Source organism: Triticum aestivum, chromosome 2A, assembly GCF_018294505.1.
Source record: "Triticum aestivum cultivar Chinese Spring chromosome 2A, IWGSC CS RefSeq v2.1, whole genome shotgun sequence".
In the NCBI taxonomy this organism is placed as follows: domain Eukaryota; kingdom Viridiplantae; phylum Streptophyta; class Magnoliopsida; order Poales; family Poaceae; genus Triticum; species Triticum aestivum.
In genome coordinates, this window is record NC_057797.1 from 54759781 (window position 1) to 54779340 (window position 19560).

Below are 19560 nucleotides of genomic sequence, written 5' to 3' on the forward strand. Positions count from 1 at the left end.
CCAGGTAATATGGACACAAATTTTCATAAGGATTCACAAAATAACAATATTTGGCAGCAACAGGTACTTTGGAAACGAATCCCCTAAACAAAATTCCTTTCTTTAGGGGATTGATCATAACCTCATGAACATTATTTTTGAGTCTTTATGCATATTTCAATAATGCATATCATAATAAAATGACATGAAATGCACCAAATAAAAACTTCAGTTTTGCCCAATAGGCGTATCGACCCAATATTATTATGATGCGGAAAACTAAACCATGTGACCATCACATTCTCCTTGAGGTGGCCTCAGCCCATTCGAAATGATCACATCATTAAGAAATGTCATTAGGATGGCATCACCACAAACATCACACTCAAATAAAGTTTCCAAATAAAATATTAATGTTTAGAAACTTAAATGAGTGACTGAAAAAATGCTCAATATTTTAACATTAAGATTTCTTCATTGAAACAATACTTGAAAAGTGATGACCATAAAAGGTGCCTTTAAATGACATCAACATTCACGTCATATTAAATTTCAAAATAAATTTCCCGTTGGCTCCATTTTATTCAGAAGATTTAAGCATAATTATAGGCACTTTAAAACTCATCAGTGCAAAAGCATAATTTGAAACTTAATGAATGCACTAAAACTGCACAAAATGCCTAAAGAACATAATTTGACCTATAATCATCCATGGATTTTTATTAATAAATCTTCATCATCATTAAAGGCTTGCCATGAAAATTACATAAACATTAATTGTGCTTTAATTTTCTAAGCAAAACTTCTCGTTGGTTCCATTATACTAAGAAAACTAAAACACAATTTAGAACTTAATTTTTCTGACAATTTTCTATCTATAACAGTGCAAAAGACTTTCTTAGAATAATCTTAATGATAGAATTGCACTGAATAAAAGAAAATACGCGCAGAACATAATTTGTTGGCCCAATACAGCCCACGGCTACCCTTGATTCATTCGGCCCAGCTCAAAGACAAGAACGTTTCCTGCCAGGATAAGACATGCTGGGCCGCAACCCAGCTTCAGAAGCGGCCTTTTAAGTGCCCGAAGCCCATTCGGAGCTGCGCGTCGGCCTCAGCCGTTGGATCAAGCCGACGGCCCCGATCCTCCCGGGGCGGAGCAAAACAACACCTGGTCAAACCCTAGAAGCATTTCCTTTCCTCTCCCCCGATTTTCACGGCTCGTGCAGGAGAGGCGACAACCGCGGCGGCGACCCGAGGCACGCCGACCATGGCGGTGCGGCAGTCCCGTTCGTCGGAGCAGCGTGCCTCGCTCAAGGCCGCGCGCTCCTCCGCCGAACGGCGCTCGCCGTGTTGAGCTCATGGCGAGACCGGGAGGACGGTAGTCCTAGCTACGCGTGAGGCATCTCGCCGGCAGCTGTCGGCGCAAACTTTTGGCGGCGACAGCGACGGTGACGTACGGGGTGCGGAACCCACTGCACGCGCGCGTCCATTAGCACCTCAGCGGCGGCTGAGTCTTTCCGCACGTCATCCCGAGAGATGGCGGCGTCGCCGGCTCAGGGATCCCGAAGGAGCATAGGCGCGACGTCATGAGGTGTGCCTCAAATACTCTTCTTTTTGTCGATTACAACATTTTTGGGCGCTGATTTGGGGAATTCCAAGTTCTAGGGTTTCAAAAATTGGGGATTTTCTAGAATTTGCAATTCCCCTCCTCCTGATTGCTTAAACGGGTAATTAGCACTAACCCGCATCAGTAACACCTTGACTGAAAATAATTAGCCATAAACAAGGCTCACTAACCTAATAAAGTTTAATTAAACCTTAAGTTGGTGATTATCTGGAACGGAGAAAATCAGGACTTAAATGTTAACAGAAAAGAAACATCACTAAAAACATGATTAGAGTTCTAACCGAGATTAACCAGCTCATGATACCATTGTTAGGTTAATTGGCTTTAGGCTATCAACTTTAGGACTTAATCTCGGACTAGAACATCAGTATTATGCGAAAGCGTACAAACTTACATTGATTGGCGAAATCCCATGGCTGCTCGATGCAGCCCCTTGTGTAGCCCATGGCTGCACCTTGGGGTCTCCGGCGATGAAGATATGGCCGGGAGAAAAGCAGCACGTAGATGGTGTGGACGTGCATCAGGAGCGCCGCTGTAGGAGATGGCCACCGGCACTAACCTTGCGGTGGCCGGCGGTGGTAGTCAGCCTTCCAGCCCATCAGCTCCCTCTTTTTAGGATCGGTTGTTATCACTCAGGAGTTTAACCCGTTTGTGTTTTTCTTTTCTTATCTGAACAGGTACGTGACCTCTTCCTTTTATATGGGAACTGATGGACCGGGGACCGAAACCAAAACATTGGGTTTGGGTGCCCCCGATCAAAGCACCAACGTGGGATTGGACTCCCCTTCTTTTTATCTCGGTCTATTACAACCTGAGATCAATTCCAACACCTCGTAGGCTCGGGAGGGGACGATGCGTCGCGTACGGAGACCGTGTATCAATGCGTTTGCATGCATGCGTACCTACGTCGTATGGCCGACCCGACCCCAGCAGGTGCTTATGCGCATACGCATAACCAAAAACAATGCGTTGCACTTGCGCGTACTACGTGTACGCTGTATCATTTTATGTGCGCCGTGAGATCGACGAGAGAGACGCTGGGCACACGCACCGACGCACCCGCGTACTACGTACATCCACAACCAGACCAGCAGCACGTCCATGTCTTTGCCATCATTTTCAAGTTTTACATCTACTCCAGTTGCTTAACGCACGTAAGTACGTACAGTACTCTCCAACAGACGAATGACGGGGGCCACCACGTCCACATGCACGCTGTACTACTGGTAACATGCAAGTGCAACTAGCCGCGTCCGCGCATGCATGCATGCATGCACGCGCGCGGTCTGCTGGTTGGTTGGGCAGACGAGAGCGTAAATGCGCCCACCGGCACGCCCAGCCGATGCGCTCCCGGCTCCCTCTCCGGGCAGATACGTCGCCATCGCTCCCAAGTACTCCACCGTCAACTCACACCGGCGAGGAAATCCGCGGCGCCCCTACACCCTGTCACCCACCCACTGCCCTGCCATACGCACTGCTCCCTCATGCCACCGTGCTCCTCGCCGATCCATCAACCATCGCCGCGTCGCGCCATCATGCTCCTGCCTGCCCACCGATCGACCTCAGCTCGCAGATTGGGGGTCGAGTCGAGAGCGAGCCAGCCAGCGCGCCAACTAACCACATTTACTCCAGTCCTAAGCTAGAGTGCTAGACGAGCTGCACCGGCCTCGGCCTACCTTGAGCCTCGCTATATAAGGCTCTGCACGTCCTCGGTCCAGCTTCAGAACACAGCAGAGCATCAGTCCCCAGCGAGCTTTGAGTGGAGCATAGCAAGCTAGCTGAGCTGCAATGGGGAGGCGCGTGTGGGGTGTGGCGCTCACGGCGCTGGCCGTGGTGTTGGCCCTCGGAGTGGCCGCCGAGGCGCGTCGCTTGGAGAAGGACGGCTTGTTGGGCGGTGGCGGTTTTGGCGGAGGAGGCGGCTTTGGCGGCGGGATCGGTCACGGTGGTGGCGTCGGGATCGGGTTCGGGGGTGGTAAAGGTGGCGGCCTTGGCGGAGGGGGTGGCCTTGGAGGAGGCGGTGGTGCTGGGGGTGGGCTTGGCGGAGGGCTCGGCCATGGTGGAGGCGTTGGAATTGGGTTTGGTGGCGGGAAAGGTGGAGGTTTAGGCGGGGGAGGTGGCCTTGGAGGAGGAGGCGGAGCTGGTGGCGGCGGCGGGCTTGGAGGTGGCATTGGCAAGGGTGGTGGTTTGGGAGGTGGCTTTGGCAAGGGTGGTGGTCTCGGTGGAGGAATTGGGCATGGCGGTGGCCTCGGAGGTGGCATTGGGAAAGGTGGTGGCCTTGGTGGAGGAGGAGGCGCCGGTGGAGGTGGTGGTTTCGGTGGAGGTGCCGGAGGTGGTGCAGGCGGCGGTGCCGGTGCAGGTGGTGGTCTTGGTGGAGGCGCAGGAAGCGGTGCCGGTGGTGGCCTTGGAGGTGGTTCAGGCGGAGGAGGAGGACTCGGTGGTGGTGCCGGAGGAGGTTCAGGTGGTGGCCTCGGAGGTGGTGCCGGTTCCGGTGGTGGACTTGGAGGTGGCGCCGGAGGAGGTGCCGGTTCAGGCGGTGGGCTCGGTGGTGGCGCAGGAGGAGGTTCAGGTGGTGGCCTTGGAGGAGGTGCCGGATCAGGTGGTGGCCTCGGTGGTGGCGCGGGAGGAGGTTCAGGTGGTGGCCTTGGAGGAGGTGCCGGATCAGGTGGTGGACTCGGTGGTGGCGCGGGAGGAGGCTCCGGTGGTGGTCTGGGAGGCGGTGCAGGTGGAGGTGCCGGTTCAGGCGGTGGTCTCGGTGGAGGCTCAGGCGGTGGCTTTGGAGGCGGCGCGGGTGGAGGTGCGGGAGGAGGTGGTGGGCTCGGCGGTGGAGCCGGTGGAGGCGGAGGTGCCGGAGCCGGCGGCGGTTTCGGAGGAGGCAAGGGCGGCGGCTTCGGCGGTGGCCTAGGAGGAGGAGGCGGCAAGGGCGGAGGCTTCGGTGGCGGAGTCGGCGGCGGCGGCGGTGCAGGTGGTGGCGCCGGCGGTGGCTTCGGAGGAGGCGCGGGAGGCGGAGCAGGAGGAGGCTTCGGCCATGGTGGAGGCGCAGGTTTCGGCGGTGGAGCGGGTGGCGGAGCTGGCGCCGCCGGAGGCGGGGGATTCGGCGGAGGCGGAGGCGCAGGCGGCGGCGGCGACATCGGGGACGGGCAGTGATGCTCGCGCAGGGGCGGGCGGGCGCACGTACGTCGCGGTCGCCTCCGTCCATGCATGCAGCAAGACGCGCGCGCCATGACGATCAAAGCAAGCAAGCAATCTTGGTAGTCTACGACTCTACGTACGTACGGTATACGCGAATAATTTGTTGGGTGGTGAGCGATGATGAGTACTCTACATGACATTCCTTTTCCTTGTGTATCCATGATAGTGTTACTATGACGCATGTATTATTTTGGAAGCCAATATACGTTTCCACTTGTACCAAAGATATATGAAAAGATTAAAGATTATATTACGCAGAGAGTGAGAGTGATGCCTACTACCATGTGTACAACAGCGCAAGCTTTGTTTAAAAAAAGAGATAAATCCATACTACAACCTCGAACTACCATTGAAGTCGAAAACACAACCCTCCGTTTAATATACAACCCTTAACTTTCAAAACCAGACTGATTTTAACCGGTTTTGACCAATCAACAATCTAGACAGCGTCAAGTCGTACGCCATGTCACCATCTCCTGCATCTAAAATTTGATTCTATTTTTTATCCAGTGGGCCTAACTTCTTGAAACTTTCACAGATTGAATCTAAGAGTTGTGTGGATTTTCGAGATTTTTTTCTGAAAACTTCTTTTTCGTCAAAATTTGAGCAAAAAAGTCTGTGAATTTGAATTTTCGCTCTAGCTTTTCTTGTACTCCCTCTGTCCCAAAATTCTTGTCTTAGATTTGTCTAAGTACGGATGTATCAAGTCACGTTTTAGTATTAGGTACATCCGTATCTAGACAAATCTAAGACAAGAATTTTAAGACGGAGGGAGTACTTGGCAACACTTGTTAAGACTTTCCCAGATTGGATATAATGGTTGTATGGATTTCTGAGATTTTTTTCAATTTTCTTCTGGGACCTATTTTTGTCAAAATTTGACAAAAAAATGACTTCACGCTGACTAGGCGATTGACTGGTCCAAAACAACTCTAGGGTTATTTTTTGTTCGGTTTAAAAAAAAAGCATTACACGATTTTGCCCTAGTAGTGTAGCATGCATGTGCAATGGCGGAGCTTCACTAGGGCCCTCCTGCCCCCCCCCCCCCCCCCTCTCCCCAACCCTAGAGAAAATATATGAAATACCATTAAGTGGTAAACTAAAGTTTTATAAATTATCATAGTTTAAACAGAATATGTCATTTTGACCCTCCATAACTCTGCTTTGCCCCCTCAACAATCTCTGTCAAGCTCCGCCCCTATGCATGTGTCGATCGGTGCACGGCAGTCAGCATGCAGCAGGAGCCTTGTGTTGTGTGGACAGTGAAAGCATCTCTGTAGAGTACAAGTCAGAGAGAGACAGAGATCGACAATGCAAAGTGATCGGCTGGGATCCCGTTATCGGGGCCGAAAATGCTTCCAAAGCGCAACGACAACGCTGCGTTTGTGCCGCTCCTCGCCTGCCTCCTCTTTTCGAGCTAGCACTATTCCTCCTTCTCTTTTTAGGGAAAAATCACACTAGCTTCGTTGATCTGAAATGTTCCAAGGCTACGCAAGCAGTTCCTGCAACAAGTCTGTGGTCAGGGGGTAAACGGTGTTGGGTTCACTCACAAATTTGGCCACTTCGTCCTTCTGTTGTGGTTGGATCGAGGATTTGGTTAGCATCAGATTCACCAGTTTGTCAAAAAAATACTTCCTTTGATCATGGTTTTAGTTCAATGGATCAGAGTGAGTAAAAAAAAATTTGGCAAGTTGCTTGTCGGAGGGGTCAACTGAAACTTTGTCAGTTTTATAAGGACATTGACTCACGTTTGCACCAAGTTTGAGGCCTTTGGACCCTGTCTGTTTCGGACAGCAAGTTGGGAACTTATCGATGTATACAGGTCTACCACCAAGTTTGACGTAATCTGGGTCAGTGGTTCAAGGGTTGTTATCTGAATATACTCAAGATAGGCATATTGCATTCACTCTGTTTTAGTTGCAAGTTTTAGTATGGCCGGTTCTCGCTTTAGTGTTGTTGCTATTGTTGATGTGATGATCCTTTGGCTTGTTGGTCGATGTCCTTCTGGCGACCTTGTGTACACATAGAGACATGGAATGAGCTTGGTACTTCACCTTGACACGTCCCCTCTTTTTTTTTTTTTGAGAGAGAGAATGCCATCATGGCGGTTTATATTTCATGTGAGAATAAAGATACATCGTTTGATAAAACGTCTACTAGAAACCCCGGAGGCTCCGACTTCCAGACAATTGTTCGATAAGTCTCCGAGTTCCTAGACAATACATCCGTCGCCATATTGGCCTCCCTAGAACAGTGATGAAAACATATTGAAATAAAATTACGAGCTAAAAAAGAGCATTCTTCATAGATTGCCGCCGCTGGGCCGAGTGAATTTCCGCCGTTCTGCATGATCTCAATTACCTCCATACAATCCGCCTCCACGTAGATTTTGTTGCAGCCCATATCATTAGGCAGAAGAAGCCCATCCCTAAGACCCTGAGCTTCTACTGTCCCACATCTTCCACGAACGGAATATCAACACAAGATGCAGCCAAGAAAAAACCTGTGTCATCACGTAAAATTGCACCCGTACTCCCAGTACCTCTGTCTTGATCAAACGTAGCATCAACATTGAGTTTAACTAGACCATCCGGCGGCTTATTCCATCCATGTCTCTTGATTCTCGTATTTTTGGATTGTGCCCGTGTGAAGTTTTTTGCCAAAGCTAAAATTGCTTGTGCTGATCTCGTTGGCTCAAAAAGGAGCTCACCATGAGTGAACTGGCGACGCTCCCACCACACATACCAGACACCTATGGCCAGTAGATCATTGCGGTTAACATCAGCCATCAACGACTGAAATTGATTCCTGGACAGTAGCACATCCGTCAGCACAGAACACCCTTCCCTTTCAGATGAACATACCTCATTGATCAAGGGTCCCAGACCTAGAATTCGCCATATTTCTTGCACTCTCGGGCACAGAAACAAAGCGTGCCTAATGCTCTCACAGTCAGATGTACAAAGCGGGCATTGGGAACTAGTTATCATATGCCTATTCACAAGGACTCCGTAACAGGGAATGGCTCCAAGCAAAGCTCTCCACGCATGGATTTTTATTTTTGCCGGCACACGCAATTTCCAAATGGTTCTCCAGACTGGACTAGTACTTGAGGCTTGAACTGAGTTTGTCATTCTCAACTTTCGTCCGTGCTGGTGCTCCCATTCTTCATGGTAAGCCGATCTAACAGAAAAAATCCCACTTCTGTTAAAGTGCCATGAGACAAAATCATCCATCATACCCACTGCCAAAGGGATATTCATAATTCGTTGCACATCAATAGGCCAAAATATATCATTTAATAACTGTTCATCCCACGTCCTATTTTCAGCATCAATGAGTTCAGAAACTCTTGTAATCAAAACGTTACCTCTCGGTGTCATAACTTTCCATGTAGGACTGCTCGGTATCCATGGATCTTCCAGATCTTAATTTGAGAACCATCGCCTACTCTCCAAATATGTCCTCGCTTGAAAGTTTGAATACCACTCCACAAACTCTGCCATGTGTATGAGCTCCCTTTCTTTAGACTACAATTGAGGAGGTCTTCATCTGGGAAGTATTTGGCCTTTAGAACTCTAGCGCATAAAGAATCTGGTTCACTTAATAGTCTCCAACACTGCTTAGCCAAAAGGGCCAAATTAAAACAGTGCAAATCTCTGAAGCCCATGCCGCCCCTCTCCTTAGGCACACACATTTTCCACCATGCAAACCAATGCATGTGTTTTTTCAGGTCCTCATCTCCCCACCAATACTTAGACATTGCCATGATAATACTATTGCATATCTGTTTAGGTAACTTAAAAACTGACATGGCATAGGAAGGAATGGCTTGTATCACCGCCTTGAGTAATACCTCCCTACCACCAAAAGATAGCATTTTTTCTTTCCAACCTCGGATTCTGCTAAGCACTCTATCAATGATATGTTGGAAACGATCTGATCTATCAACGCCCACAATAGGGGGCAGCCCCAAGTATTTGTCCGTGATTGCCTTCGCCATGATATTCAGGATAGTGCACACCTCAACTCTAGTCTCAACTGGTGTACAAGGGCTGAAGAAAATGCTTGATTTCACCTCACTCACCAACTGTCCTGAAGCCATACAATAATCATCAAGGGCTCGCCGTAGGCTGGTAGCGTTAGCAGCATCCGCCCTCATCAAGATAAGAGAGTCATCGGCGAAAAGTAAATGTGAGACCGACGGGGCGTTCCGACACACCTTGACTCCCATCAAATTACCAGCCTCTTCTTCATGCACAATCAAGCTGGAAAGGCCCTCGACACAAAGTAAGAATAAATATGGAGACAATGGATCCCCCTGTATGAGCCCCCTAGAAGGAACAAATAAGTCCGTTAATTCATTATTCACTCGTACCTGGTATTTTACTGATCTAACACACTCCATAATCAGGGCCACCCAATTAGCAGTGAACCCTAGACGTAATAAAATCTTCTCCAAGAAATTCCATTCCACTCTATCATACGCCTTATGCATATCAAGCTTCACCGCACAAGTACCATATTTACCAGTGTTCTTCCTCTTGATTGCATGGTATGATTCAAAAGCCACCAAGAAATTGTCCGTGATGAGGCGCCCTGGCACAAACGCACTCTGGTTTGGTGATATAATTTATGTCAAGATGTATTTCAGCCGGTTAGCAAGGAGTTTTGAGATCACCTTGTAAACTACGTTACATAGGCTAATTGGCCGAAATTGTGTGATAACATCCGGGCTCTCTACCTTAGTAGTGCAAAGATTCCTATTAACTCAAACAATAACAAAACTTTCAAGTGGGAACACTAAATAGTACTCCCTCTGTACCTTAATATAAGTCGGTTTGGTAGGCTACCAACCCGACTTATATTAAGGTGCAGAGGAAGTATGTGCCTGAATAAGAATTGACACTTCATGAAAATTGTCTACTATGAAATTTGTTGTTGGTACATGCAAGCACAAGTCATGCAAATAGAAACCAAGTACTCAAGTATTTTTGTTCCATACGATCCACGAACGGATCATGTTCCACTACCAGCAAAGATAACAGAACAAAGAGCAGCCTGAAAGGGTATGCAAAAAGGAAAGTAAAAAAAAAGCCTACACAAAAAATATGTAGGTTGGTACCGCATAGAGCTAACAGTAATAGCGAAATGAATAAACCATGCCCAGTAGTAGTGTATAAACGAGCATGCATAACAAATGAACCCAGTAAAATATTGAACCTCCCCCCCCCCCCCCGGCAAAATATGCTCCATTAACAACGTTCCTAGGCACGTATGTGGGTGCTACTTGTGATGGGAAGGTAGATTTTGGAACGACGCGCACATGCTTGGTTTCTATTCTTCCACTATTCCGCTGCAAAATATGTTTGGAGTATTATCGGCAGATGTTTTGGAGCCAGTAGTAGACCTGGCTGTCTTTTCAATATTTTTTGGTGGATCCTCGGGTTCTTGCCCGGTAGCATAAAGTTGCTCATTGCGGGTTTTGGCTGTTGTATGCCGGGCTTCCGATGCTCTTATTCGGGCACACAATTGAACCATTCCAAGTACTTGCAAAGCACTGGAAGTTGGTGAAGTCCTTCCCTGCCCTGCGTGCGCCGGTGGGGATCGCTGGGCGACGGCATCACGAGGGCGCGTGTAGTGTTGGCCGGGAGACACCGCGGCTAGCGAGTCAATGGCAGCTACGTCGAAGGAACATGAGGAGGGAGAAGAGGGCCGGTGTTGGGGATCGTGGGTTCCATACAATTAGTTTTTTTTGCCGCGTACGGGGTCATGGGGGCAAAGAGGGAAAAAATCATTGTGTGTGACCGACAGATAAATAGGAGATGGAAATGGCGAACGAAAATAAACTGGTGTATGCCAGAAAAACATTCTTTTATATTTTTATTATTTATTTATATTTTTTGAATCTTTTATTTATATCAAACAGAAGAGATAACAGACACAGGGGTAAATGGGTCGGCCTATGATCCTGTTGCACAATAGCATACGGAGGGGTGCACTAATGCAGGCCCTGAGAAGATGGGCCACAAACTTAACCACTCTGGCCCAACTAGAACGAAGAAATCCATTATGATCATAATTATAAAGGGGAAAACGTTTTATAGAGAGACAAAAAAGAATAATTTTGTTGAGAGTGGGATTCGAACCCACGCCCTTTCGGAACACACCCTCGATGTGCCGCCTTAGACCAACTCGGCCATCCCAACAATTGTTAACATTACTATATTGCATTAAATAAATAATTTAATCACGACTATTAGGACTAAACAAAGCACATCCTGCCTACACACTGGAAAACTGTAAATATAAACTGGGATGGCCGCAAAGCCTGAAAGCTAGTTATCGGCCAGATTTTTATTCAGAGACAATGTCTACCTCACCCTCAAAGTTGGCGAACGCCCCACTAAGCACCAGCTCCTCTCTAAAAGAAACTAGCAATTGAGTATGTTTGGCTTTACACCTATTTTAGTATTTTACTACAAAAAAAAAGGAACCAAAGATATTCTGCCTAACTCGAGATAGATGGCTGTAGAAATGCAAACAAAGCCAGAATTTCTTTCATCGGGAGGTTTCAGTTTTCAGCAGTCTCGAGCACCTGGGCGCCTCCTCCCGGATCAAACTTCATGCAAAAACCAACAGGGTCCTCCCTTTTAACAGCACGGATCAGGTTAAATTTGTGCTGGTATGGAACCAATCATAAATCAACTCGTGGTCGGGTTCTTGAATTAAGCTTGACTTCATTCTACTTGTGATCTGCTGAAGAAATGATCATAAATATTTGCCCCAACCCAATCAACGTCTAAGCCTCCTTTTCCTGGTTGCCCAAGTAGATTTGCTTTATTAACTGAAACTCTCTGTTAACTTTCTTCAACTTCTACAGCAAAAGCACCATGCGTCCCTTGATCATGCAAATAGGAGGTTTCGCCCAAACTTGCGAAGTATAGTAGGTGCTACTTACAGGTTACGGGTCGGCATCGTAGGGAGCACAGCTACCTTGCTGCAATGGAACAAGCAGGATTGGCTTTCCGCGCTTCTTGAACTCAAACACTGCAGGAAAGATGTCACTCGACAATTGCAGGTTGCCCATCAGGTCTAGTCGCGTCAAGTTACCTACAAAATACCCACTGGTTATTGGCTGCTCTCCTTGGTGCATGCCCGTTAGGGTAGAGGCCTTGAACATAGTTGAGGAAAATACGAAGATGCGTGCTTCTTACATGTTGTTTGCTTCAATGCATTACAAATCACTTCCAATGATTCAGGAGGTAGAAGGTTAGATCCTGCATCGACTGATACAAGGTTTGGCGCTTGCAGTATCAGCCTGGAGATGAAGTGCGCAGTTCCTATCCCACCGCGGTTCTTACTGCAAAATAAAATTGGAAGTGGCTAAGGGAACTGGCACACCAAGCATGCATCGTTATGACTCACGCAGAGTTTATTTCTACCTGATGTTGATGTGGGAGAGTTTTACTTTCCTTGGCAATGCTTCCTCAAGTATTTGGAAGCCTATTGGTCCTAGGCCGATGTCTTCAACATTTAACTCCCTTACATGTGAACCCAGGAATTTCACCAATGTAGCTGCCACAGAGCTGCAAATTCATCTCAGTTCAGAATGTGACCCAAGCTAAAGAAACAACAGAAACTCTGCACTGGGAGAAAGGACTTACCTCCCAAGATGATTATCTGCTATAGACAGCATATCAAGTGGTTTATTAATCGATGCGAGGCAGTCAAGAAGTTTAGTCACACCAAAACTGGACAAATCACAGTTCTCTGCTCTTAATCTCCGGAGTGGATTCCCCCTTTGAAGAGCCAATTCAAGGAAAGGAATAAGGTACCTGCAATGTTTATATGTAACTCCTTAGTGCTTACTGATAGAACATAACAGAGTCTACAAGGAGAATTTGTCCCACAGGCATAAAGAACTATTATGCATGCGTTCATGATTGATGCAAATCTAGAGAAAACTGAAGACAAACAGACAAACAGATAGCAATGTAGCATAATTCTGCTGTCTACAATTAGCAGCATACACTATATGTGCAATGTTGATGACTACCTGATACCCTCATCAGTGATTGGGTTGTCGCTTATATCTAAACTAATCAAACTAGACATCTTTGCTAGAATTTTGCATACATCCTCCATGTCACCCTCCTGCAAATTGTTTCCCCTGACATGACAAGTTGATATGTTAATATACAAGCCATGCCAACTTCCAAAGGGAAGTGGTAACAAAGGTTTCTAATTATGACGATTTGGCGGGTGCTGAAAGGGAACAGGTAATACTTTAGGTTAAGAACAGTCAAGGAGTTCAAGGATGTATTTGACTTCAGCGCTGATGATAAACTCGTAGAACTTCTATCTACAGTAGAAAACCAGCCTGCAAACTATAAAGAGATATTATTTGGGTACAAGAGACAGATATCAAAGAAGAAAAGATTCTTGTGTGAACCCACATTGTTTTCTGACATGTCAAGCGTTTGTAAACCAGAGGAAAATTCAAGGAGAGTACGAATAATCATCTTAGCAAATGATGGCTGCATCTTAGCATCGTTAAATGACAGCAACTGCAGACACCTGAACAGTAGGAAGAATAAAACTGTGTTAATGTGCACCCAATCTTTTTGGCAAACATTCAGTAATTAAGTAGCAACATTATGCCCTTTATGCTTACAGGCAGGCATCATAACCAGTTTGTTTCATATACCAATCTTAAATCCCAAACAACCGAATAGGTTGGAGATGCAGGCTTGAGGTTATCAGGAGAAAACTTCCTTTGAATGACAAGATGAATAGGTGATTTCTTTTTTCACTTCTACATGTCGTTACTCTTATTCTTGCCTCTCATTTTTTTTTGCATTCTAGTCTGTTCTACTGCTCTCTGCTTTAAGATGAATGAACATATTGTCCACGGGTGTGTCATGATACTCTGAATAAAATAATGTAAACTGTTTTTTCATGTAAAACATGTAAAAGTTCAACATGACTGAATCTGGCACCGCTTTTCGGTTTCCGGTTAAACCAACGGTCATATCCGGATTTTTTAGAAGGACCTTGAACAGACAAACTATCAGCGCCCATTCCACACAATCCTCAAACTGGTGTTAAATCTTTCCATGGTGTTAGGAGAGAGTATTTACTTCAATAATTTTATTGAAGCATAAACTAACAAATACAACATGGGAATAATAGGAGAGAGCATTCTCGTGAAAAATGCATAAAATGGCTGGATAAAATTTTCCTCCCTAAATTATATTATGAAATCATTAACTGAGCATCTAATTAGAGTGCCATTGTATAGAATAATGCAACAACAATTGCTAAAAAAGAACAATAAAGGAAGAAAAGGTTGGAGTCCCCTGTCTATTCCCCAACATCTGTTCGAAAATAAAACCAAGGCAGAATAAAAGGGCTTGCAACTTACTTTGCATATGACAGAAAATTTAATAGACCAGCAGAGGTGGTTAGAGACTTGCTTTCACTAATGGGAGAGGATTTAATACTAATGGACTGAATCTTATAGTTCTGGGATCCTGGCTGGCAGAGACTTGTGCAAACTTTATCCATTACTGCAGGATAAAGCTGGCAGTGGATAAATTCAAGAGATAACAATGTCTTTGCATGGCAGCTCAGAAGCAGGCATACACCATTAACCTGTCAGTGGAAATTGCGAAGGGGCTTAAAAACTTGGACCATTCCTCAAAGCAACAATATGGGCCATCATACAGAAAAGGATACTACAAGTGTGTAGCTTATCTTCTGCATAACTTTTTTTCCAGTCAATTCTTCTTTGCCATGCTTTTAATTATGCTGCCTCAACCTTAACTTCCCTAAGTCTCTTATGGTCTAGAGATATATTGGGACATGGAAACTTGAACTATTGAACATAATGTTACTTTTAACTGAATTGCAGCAAATGATCATGGCTCTGCATTTTTTGTTTAAGCTATTGTATGCAACAACAAACATAATCTCACTGGCATAATATTACCTCATGCTCTGATATGATTCTTACGAACACCAAAATTTCTAGCCTGCTATGTTGCAACATGTCCTGAAAAACAACAGATTTCTAGCAGTCAACCATAACTGTCTTAAGTCTGAACTTCACAGAATGAATTCACATTTTTCATGACATACACATGACAAACATATATAGCACGAAGGACAACTTATTCTGGAATTTGAGTGCACATTTGGTGATGGATGATGAAGAGATACACATATAACAAAATAACAGCAATACAAATGCACAATCAAAACAACAAATGCTACAGGCCATAGATAATTAATCATAAACAGTTGAAAAATAAAGGAACAAGGTACTGCTTGAGGCACTTACACAAACTTCAGCCGTGCAAAGCACATTTTGAAATCTCAAGCACCTGAAAATGAGGAAAAAATTACAACAGTAAGACTTAAGAAAATATATTTCTACATAGCTCTTGAGGGATGCTGGAAGCAACCTGATCTGAACTAGGTCCATGTTGTAATTAAACTGGGAAAACTAACATTGCATAACCAGATTAGAGATCTCCACCAGATTATTATCCATCTCACTGTCATCAGTGATTACTGACGAGTGAGCGTTTCCTTGGTTCTCCATGAAAAGGTTTTAAAATGAGTTAAAGAGGAACTGTGCATGACGAACAAATGCCATATGATCGCACCTTGCATAGGATCCAAGTATAGTCCATTGATATGACAGTCTTGAATACTGCTGAGATATGTTCTCACTGAGGTAAACAGAACTCATTATTTTATCTGCATAGAGTATTGAAGATAATTTCAATTGCTACTGCAGGTGCAGTTACAAATCATAACATAAAGCTGTTCTTGGCTAGAAAACAAATAAGCCCATGGCCTCATGTTGGTAAGATAGTTGTTTAATGTGATAAGTAACTAAGGCCGTGTTCGGAATCCATCCCATCCGCTCCAACTCCATGGAGTTGTGGAGCTCAGTTTAGGCCGCTCCGTAAAAATGAGCTAGAGGCTCATCCGCTCCGGAGCGGAGTGGAGGGAGCGGAGAGGAGCCAAACGCGGCCTAAGTAATGTCAAGCATAAAAAATACTGAAGGAGGTGTGCTGGAAGGGGTTTTATATATTCACCTGACATACTTAGCTCACCAATACTCCCACGAAATGAAGGAAGCAACGCAGCCTCTGCAGCTTCGTCCAGGCACCTGTGAAAGGGTAAAAAGAAGTGACAAAGTCAGTCCAGAATGGACAGATTAACGATTAAACCATCTGTAATTGTTTGCTAACATACTCTTGCAAATGCTTTTCCCAGTATTGCTGCTGCCAATCTACAGTGACCAAGTCATCATGTCCAGTGTTATCATGGAGGGGCCAGCGAGATTCGAACAATGCCTGCCATGCAGTGTTGAAGTCCTCACACCTGCGAGCACCAACATTGTCAAATACTTGCAGAGTATTCTCTTGGCCGATGTCTTCTAAGATCTAACAAATACAGCAACTGACTTATCAGTGTATAAATGAGTGTCACCTTGAACGTTTAGTCCCACGTCTATTGCCGTCGGCCTTTCCGAATCGATCCGTAAGGGAAGTGGAAGAGCAGCATCTAGGATGGGCAATTAGAAATGCAAGAGGAGTTATTAGCCAATTTCTCTTTGGAAATGTAAGAAAATGCTATAAGGAGTAGAATACACTACACTGTACTGCATATATGGAAGAAGATAAGACTGCATCAATGGTATACTACATGGGAGGAGAGAAGGATAGGGAGAGGGTTAGGGTACCGGGCATGGGCGCCGTGATGGAGCAGTTCGAGAGCGAACGACGGCAGAGAAGACGCCAGCTGGTGGAGAAGCTCCCAAGGCAGCGCCTCCGCGACCTGCTCCGGCGCGAGGTGGCCGCCACCCCCCTCCTCCTCGTGCTCCTGGACGAACCCGTCGAAATGAGCGCTGCACCCACCAGATCGACCCGCGCCGGCTGCGTCGGCGGTGAGATGCGCGGCGACCGCCTGCAAGCACAGCGACAGCAGAGTGGGCGGCGCCGCCTTCGCGCGGACAGCAGCCATCTCTGTCCCCTGTCCCGCGCTGCTTATAGTTCGCAAATTGGAGCTCAATCTATAATCTGAGCTTCCATCCTCGGCTCCTGGCCTTCAGGGAATCCGGCGACGGCGAGTCGCCGGCGAGGCGAGGCCGGCGGCGGGTAGCAGAGGTCAGAGCCGCAAAGGGGAATCGCAGAAGTTCGGCACTCGACTCGCCGGTTTTCTTTTTTCTTTTTTTGAGGGGAGGCACTGCATTGCTGGGCTTTTCTTTTCCGTTTCGGCCCACCTCTTATTACGAGCTGACCCAAAATCGAAGCGTGGGCCAAGACCCACCCTGTCCACTACAACTGCCAGCTGGCGAAAGGCTGCCGAGTATCTTTTTCTATTTCACCTTTTTTACGAATTTTAAAAAAGGGTTTAAACAATACTCACGAATATGAAAAATATTCAACATTTAGATAAAATTTTATAAACCTGAAAATAAATGGGAATTTACAAAATGTTCACAAATTGAAAATATTCTCTTGATCCTAAAAAATATTAATTTTTGCCTTTTGCTTATACTTCTAGATATTTAAAAAATATATATTACAAAAAACAATTCACATAAAATATTTCCAATTTTTTAATCAGCATTAGTAAAATGATAGATGTGTATAGAAAAGATATTTATCATATATAAAAAAGGCAATGTGTATAAAAACTTGATCATGTACTTAAAAATATTAATCAACCATTCAAAAAATGGTTAATCATTTATTTTAAAAAGATTAAATATGTATAAAAAATGCTCCTGATGTATATAAGAGAAATGTAGAACATGTATTAAAACAATTGAACATAAATCATAAATTTTAAACAATGTTGATCGTGTATCAAAAAAATGTTAATCATATATTTCAAAAACGTTAACTGCTCATATAAAATGTTCCTGGTATAAGCCAAAAAATTAGTCATGAAACATAAATATATGAAAATGGTATGCAAAAAGTAGTCATGAAAAAAAATGAAAAATGATAATCATCTACTTCACAAATGTTAAACATGTAAAAAAATGTTTCAGATGTATATCAAAAAAATGTAGAACCTGTCTTACAAAAATTGAACATGATAACATAAATTCAGAATAAATTCTCAAAGTACATAAAATAAAGTTAATCATATATTAAGAATATATTAATAATATATTAAAAATTGTTCATGATATATAGAGAAAATGTAAAATGTGTGTGAAAAAATTATTCATCAAACATAACTTTTTAAATATTAATCATGTTTTGCAAAATGTTAAACTTGTATAAAAATATTCTTAATATTTCCTTAAATGCACAAATGTGTATGAAAATAGTAGATTGTGTTGAAGAGAAAAATATGAAGAGAAGCATTGAAAACCGAAGAAGCGAAAGAAAGAAACAAAAGAAACACCTCAGAAAAGAAGAAAAATAGATAACCCGAAGAAAACCATGAAAATTCATGAGGAAACTAAGAGAAACCAAGAAAAAAATACAAACCAAGATAAACGAATAAAACTGATGAAAATAAGAAACAAGAAACCTGAAGAAAAAGGTGAAAACAAAAAGAAAAACAAAGAGAACGAAATAAAACCAAAAAGCAAAAGACAACAAGAAAATCGGTGAATAAATAAAAAACCAAGGAAAATGCAAAACAAATCCAAAAAAGATCGGGCCCCAAAAGTGAAAACCGAAGAAGAAATCTACACAAAAAAGACAGAAGAAAACATAAACGAAACTAGCTAACGGAAACCCAACGAACTGTCGAACGAAAAATTGAGTGGGCTCCTAGCGAGTGGCCAGCAAGCGGTTGTGTCTCGTCGCCGACGCGGTGTTGAGCCTCTGCTCGGACGTTGTTGTCTCACATTGTCCTTTTTATTAAAAAATCTGTAGGGACTTCTCTCCTTGGTAGTCTAGTTTTTTTTCCTGTCGAACGAAATCGAGCCAATGAAAAAAAAAGATATAAATAGGCCGGCCCAATAGCTACTGTGCAGAGACAAAGCTTCGGGCGAGACGAGCGCGAGATATAGCTCGCGGTCTCGGTTTAGTGAGGCAAGCTCCCCTCACCTACAACGATGTTACTAGGTTAGAGCATCTCTAGCAGATCCCATAAAAGCGGTCAAACCTTCGTATTTAAGGTACAGGCCGGAAAAAAACTCCCGAATAGTTTATGTAAAATAGCATGTCCCCTAAAAAAATTACAGGCTCCCGAATATTAGAGCTCCCATTCGTCATATATGGAGGATTCGAGCCCTTTTTTGACGATCCTGTAAAGTCGGTTAAAGTCAGAGCAGGGGGGCCTCGCGATGCCACGCATGAGTAGCGAGCAGGCGGAGGAGAGCTTGCCGGTTGCCAACCGGAGCACACGGCGGACCGGAGCATCGCTGGAGCAAGCAGCGGGCTAGAGCGTCGCCGGAGCATCGTCGGAGCATCACCGAAGCATTCTGGCCGATCGGAGTTCGAGTTGATCCATGCGTGTGTACCGGGGAAGAAGAAGCGCGAGGAGATAATGAAGAAAAAAAACAAAGTACGGGTTTACGGGATCTATTCCGTCCGATGTCTCGCGGTACCGTATATTCGTTTTAGGGAGCTCGTGTACTGGGGCCTCATCCCTCGATCAGATACTCTGCTTGATCAGATACTCTGCTTGATCCTTGCTCTCTGAAGGAAGATTTCATTGCTGCGTACATGGTCCAGGGCTGGCGATACTGTTTAGGTTTACATTGCTCACAGCTA

The 19560-nt window shown here is 44.9% G+C and overlaps 1 protein-coding gene, 1 non-coding gene and 1 pseudogene across 6 annotated transcripts; 1 reads left to right on the forward strand and 2 right to left on the reverse strand.

The window, feature by feature from the left end:
- Window positions 1–3322: 3322 nt before the first annotated feature.
- On the forward strand, window positions 3323–4707 carry LOC123187407 (glycine, alanine and asparagine-rich protein-like; annotated as a pseudogene).
- A 6219-nt stretch (window positions 4708–10926) lies between these two features.
- Window positions 10927–11007, reverse strand: TRNAL-GAG (transfer RNA leucine (anticodon GAG)). The gene has a single exon. It is a non-coding gene; the product is annotated as a tRNA-Leu (tRNA).
- Window positions 11008–11107: 100 nt separating this feature from the next.
- LOC123187408 (NACHT, LRR and PYD domains-containing protein 4C) lies at window positions 11108–17042 on the reverse strand. Of its 5 annotated transcripts, none has more exons than XM_044599270.1 (16): window positions 16560–17040; window positions 16307–16381; window positions 16070–16198; window positions 15910–15983; window positions 15472–15565; window positions 15144–15186; window positions 14793–14855; window positions 14226–14455; window positions 13258–13378; window positions 13088–13188; window positions 12858–12971; window positions 12466–12636; window positions 12244–12387; window positions 12016–12161; window positions 11760–11911; window positions 11108–11615 (listed from the first exon to the last, which is right to left on the reverse strand). In XM_044599270.1, exons 1-15 carry the CDS (start codon window positions 16838–16840, stop codon window positions 11763–11765), a joined length of 1935 nt encoding a protein of 644 aa, XP_044455205.1. In that variant the 5' UTR covers window positions 16841–17040; the 3' UTR covers window positions 11108–11615; window positions 11760–11762. The 5 variants fall into 5 exon arrangements, with proteins under 5 accessions (XP_044455205.1, XP_044455204.1, XP_044455203.1 ...); XM_044599269.1 differs by having other exon boundaries at window positions 11108–11672; XM_044599268.1 differs by having other exon boundaries at window positions 11108–11675.
- Window positions 17043–19560: the final 2518 nt, after the last annotated feature.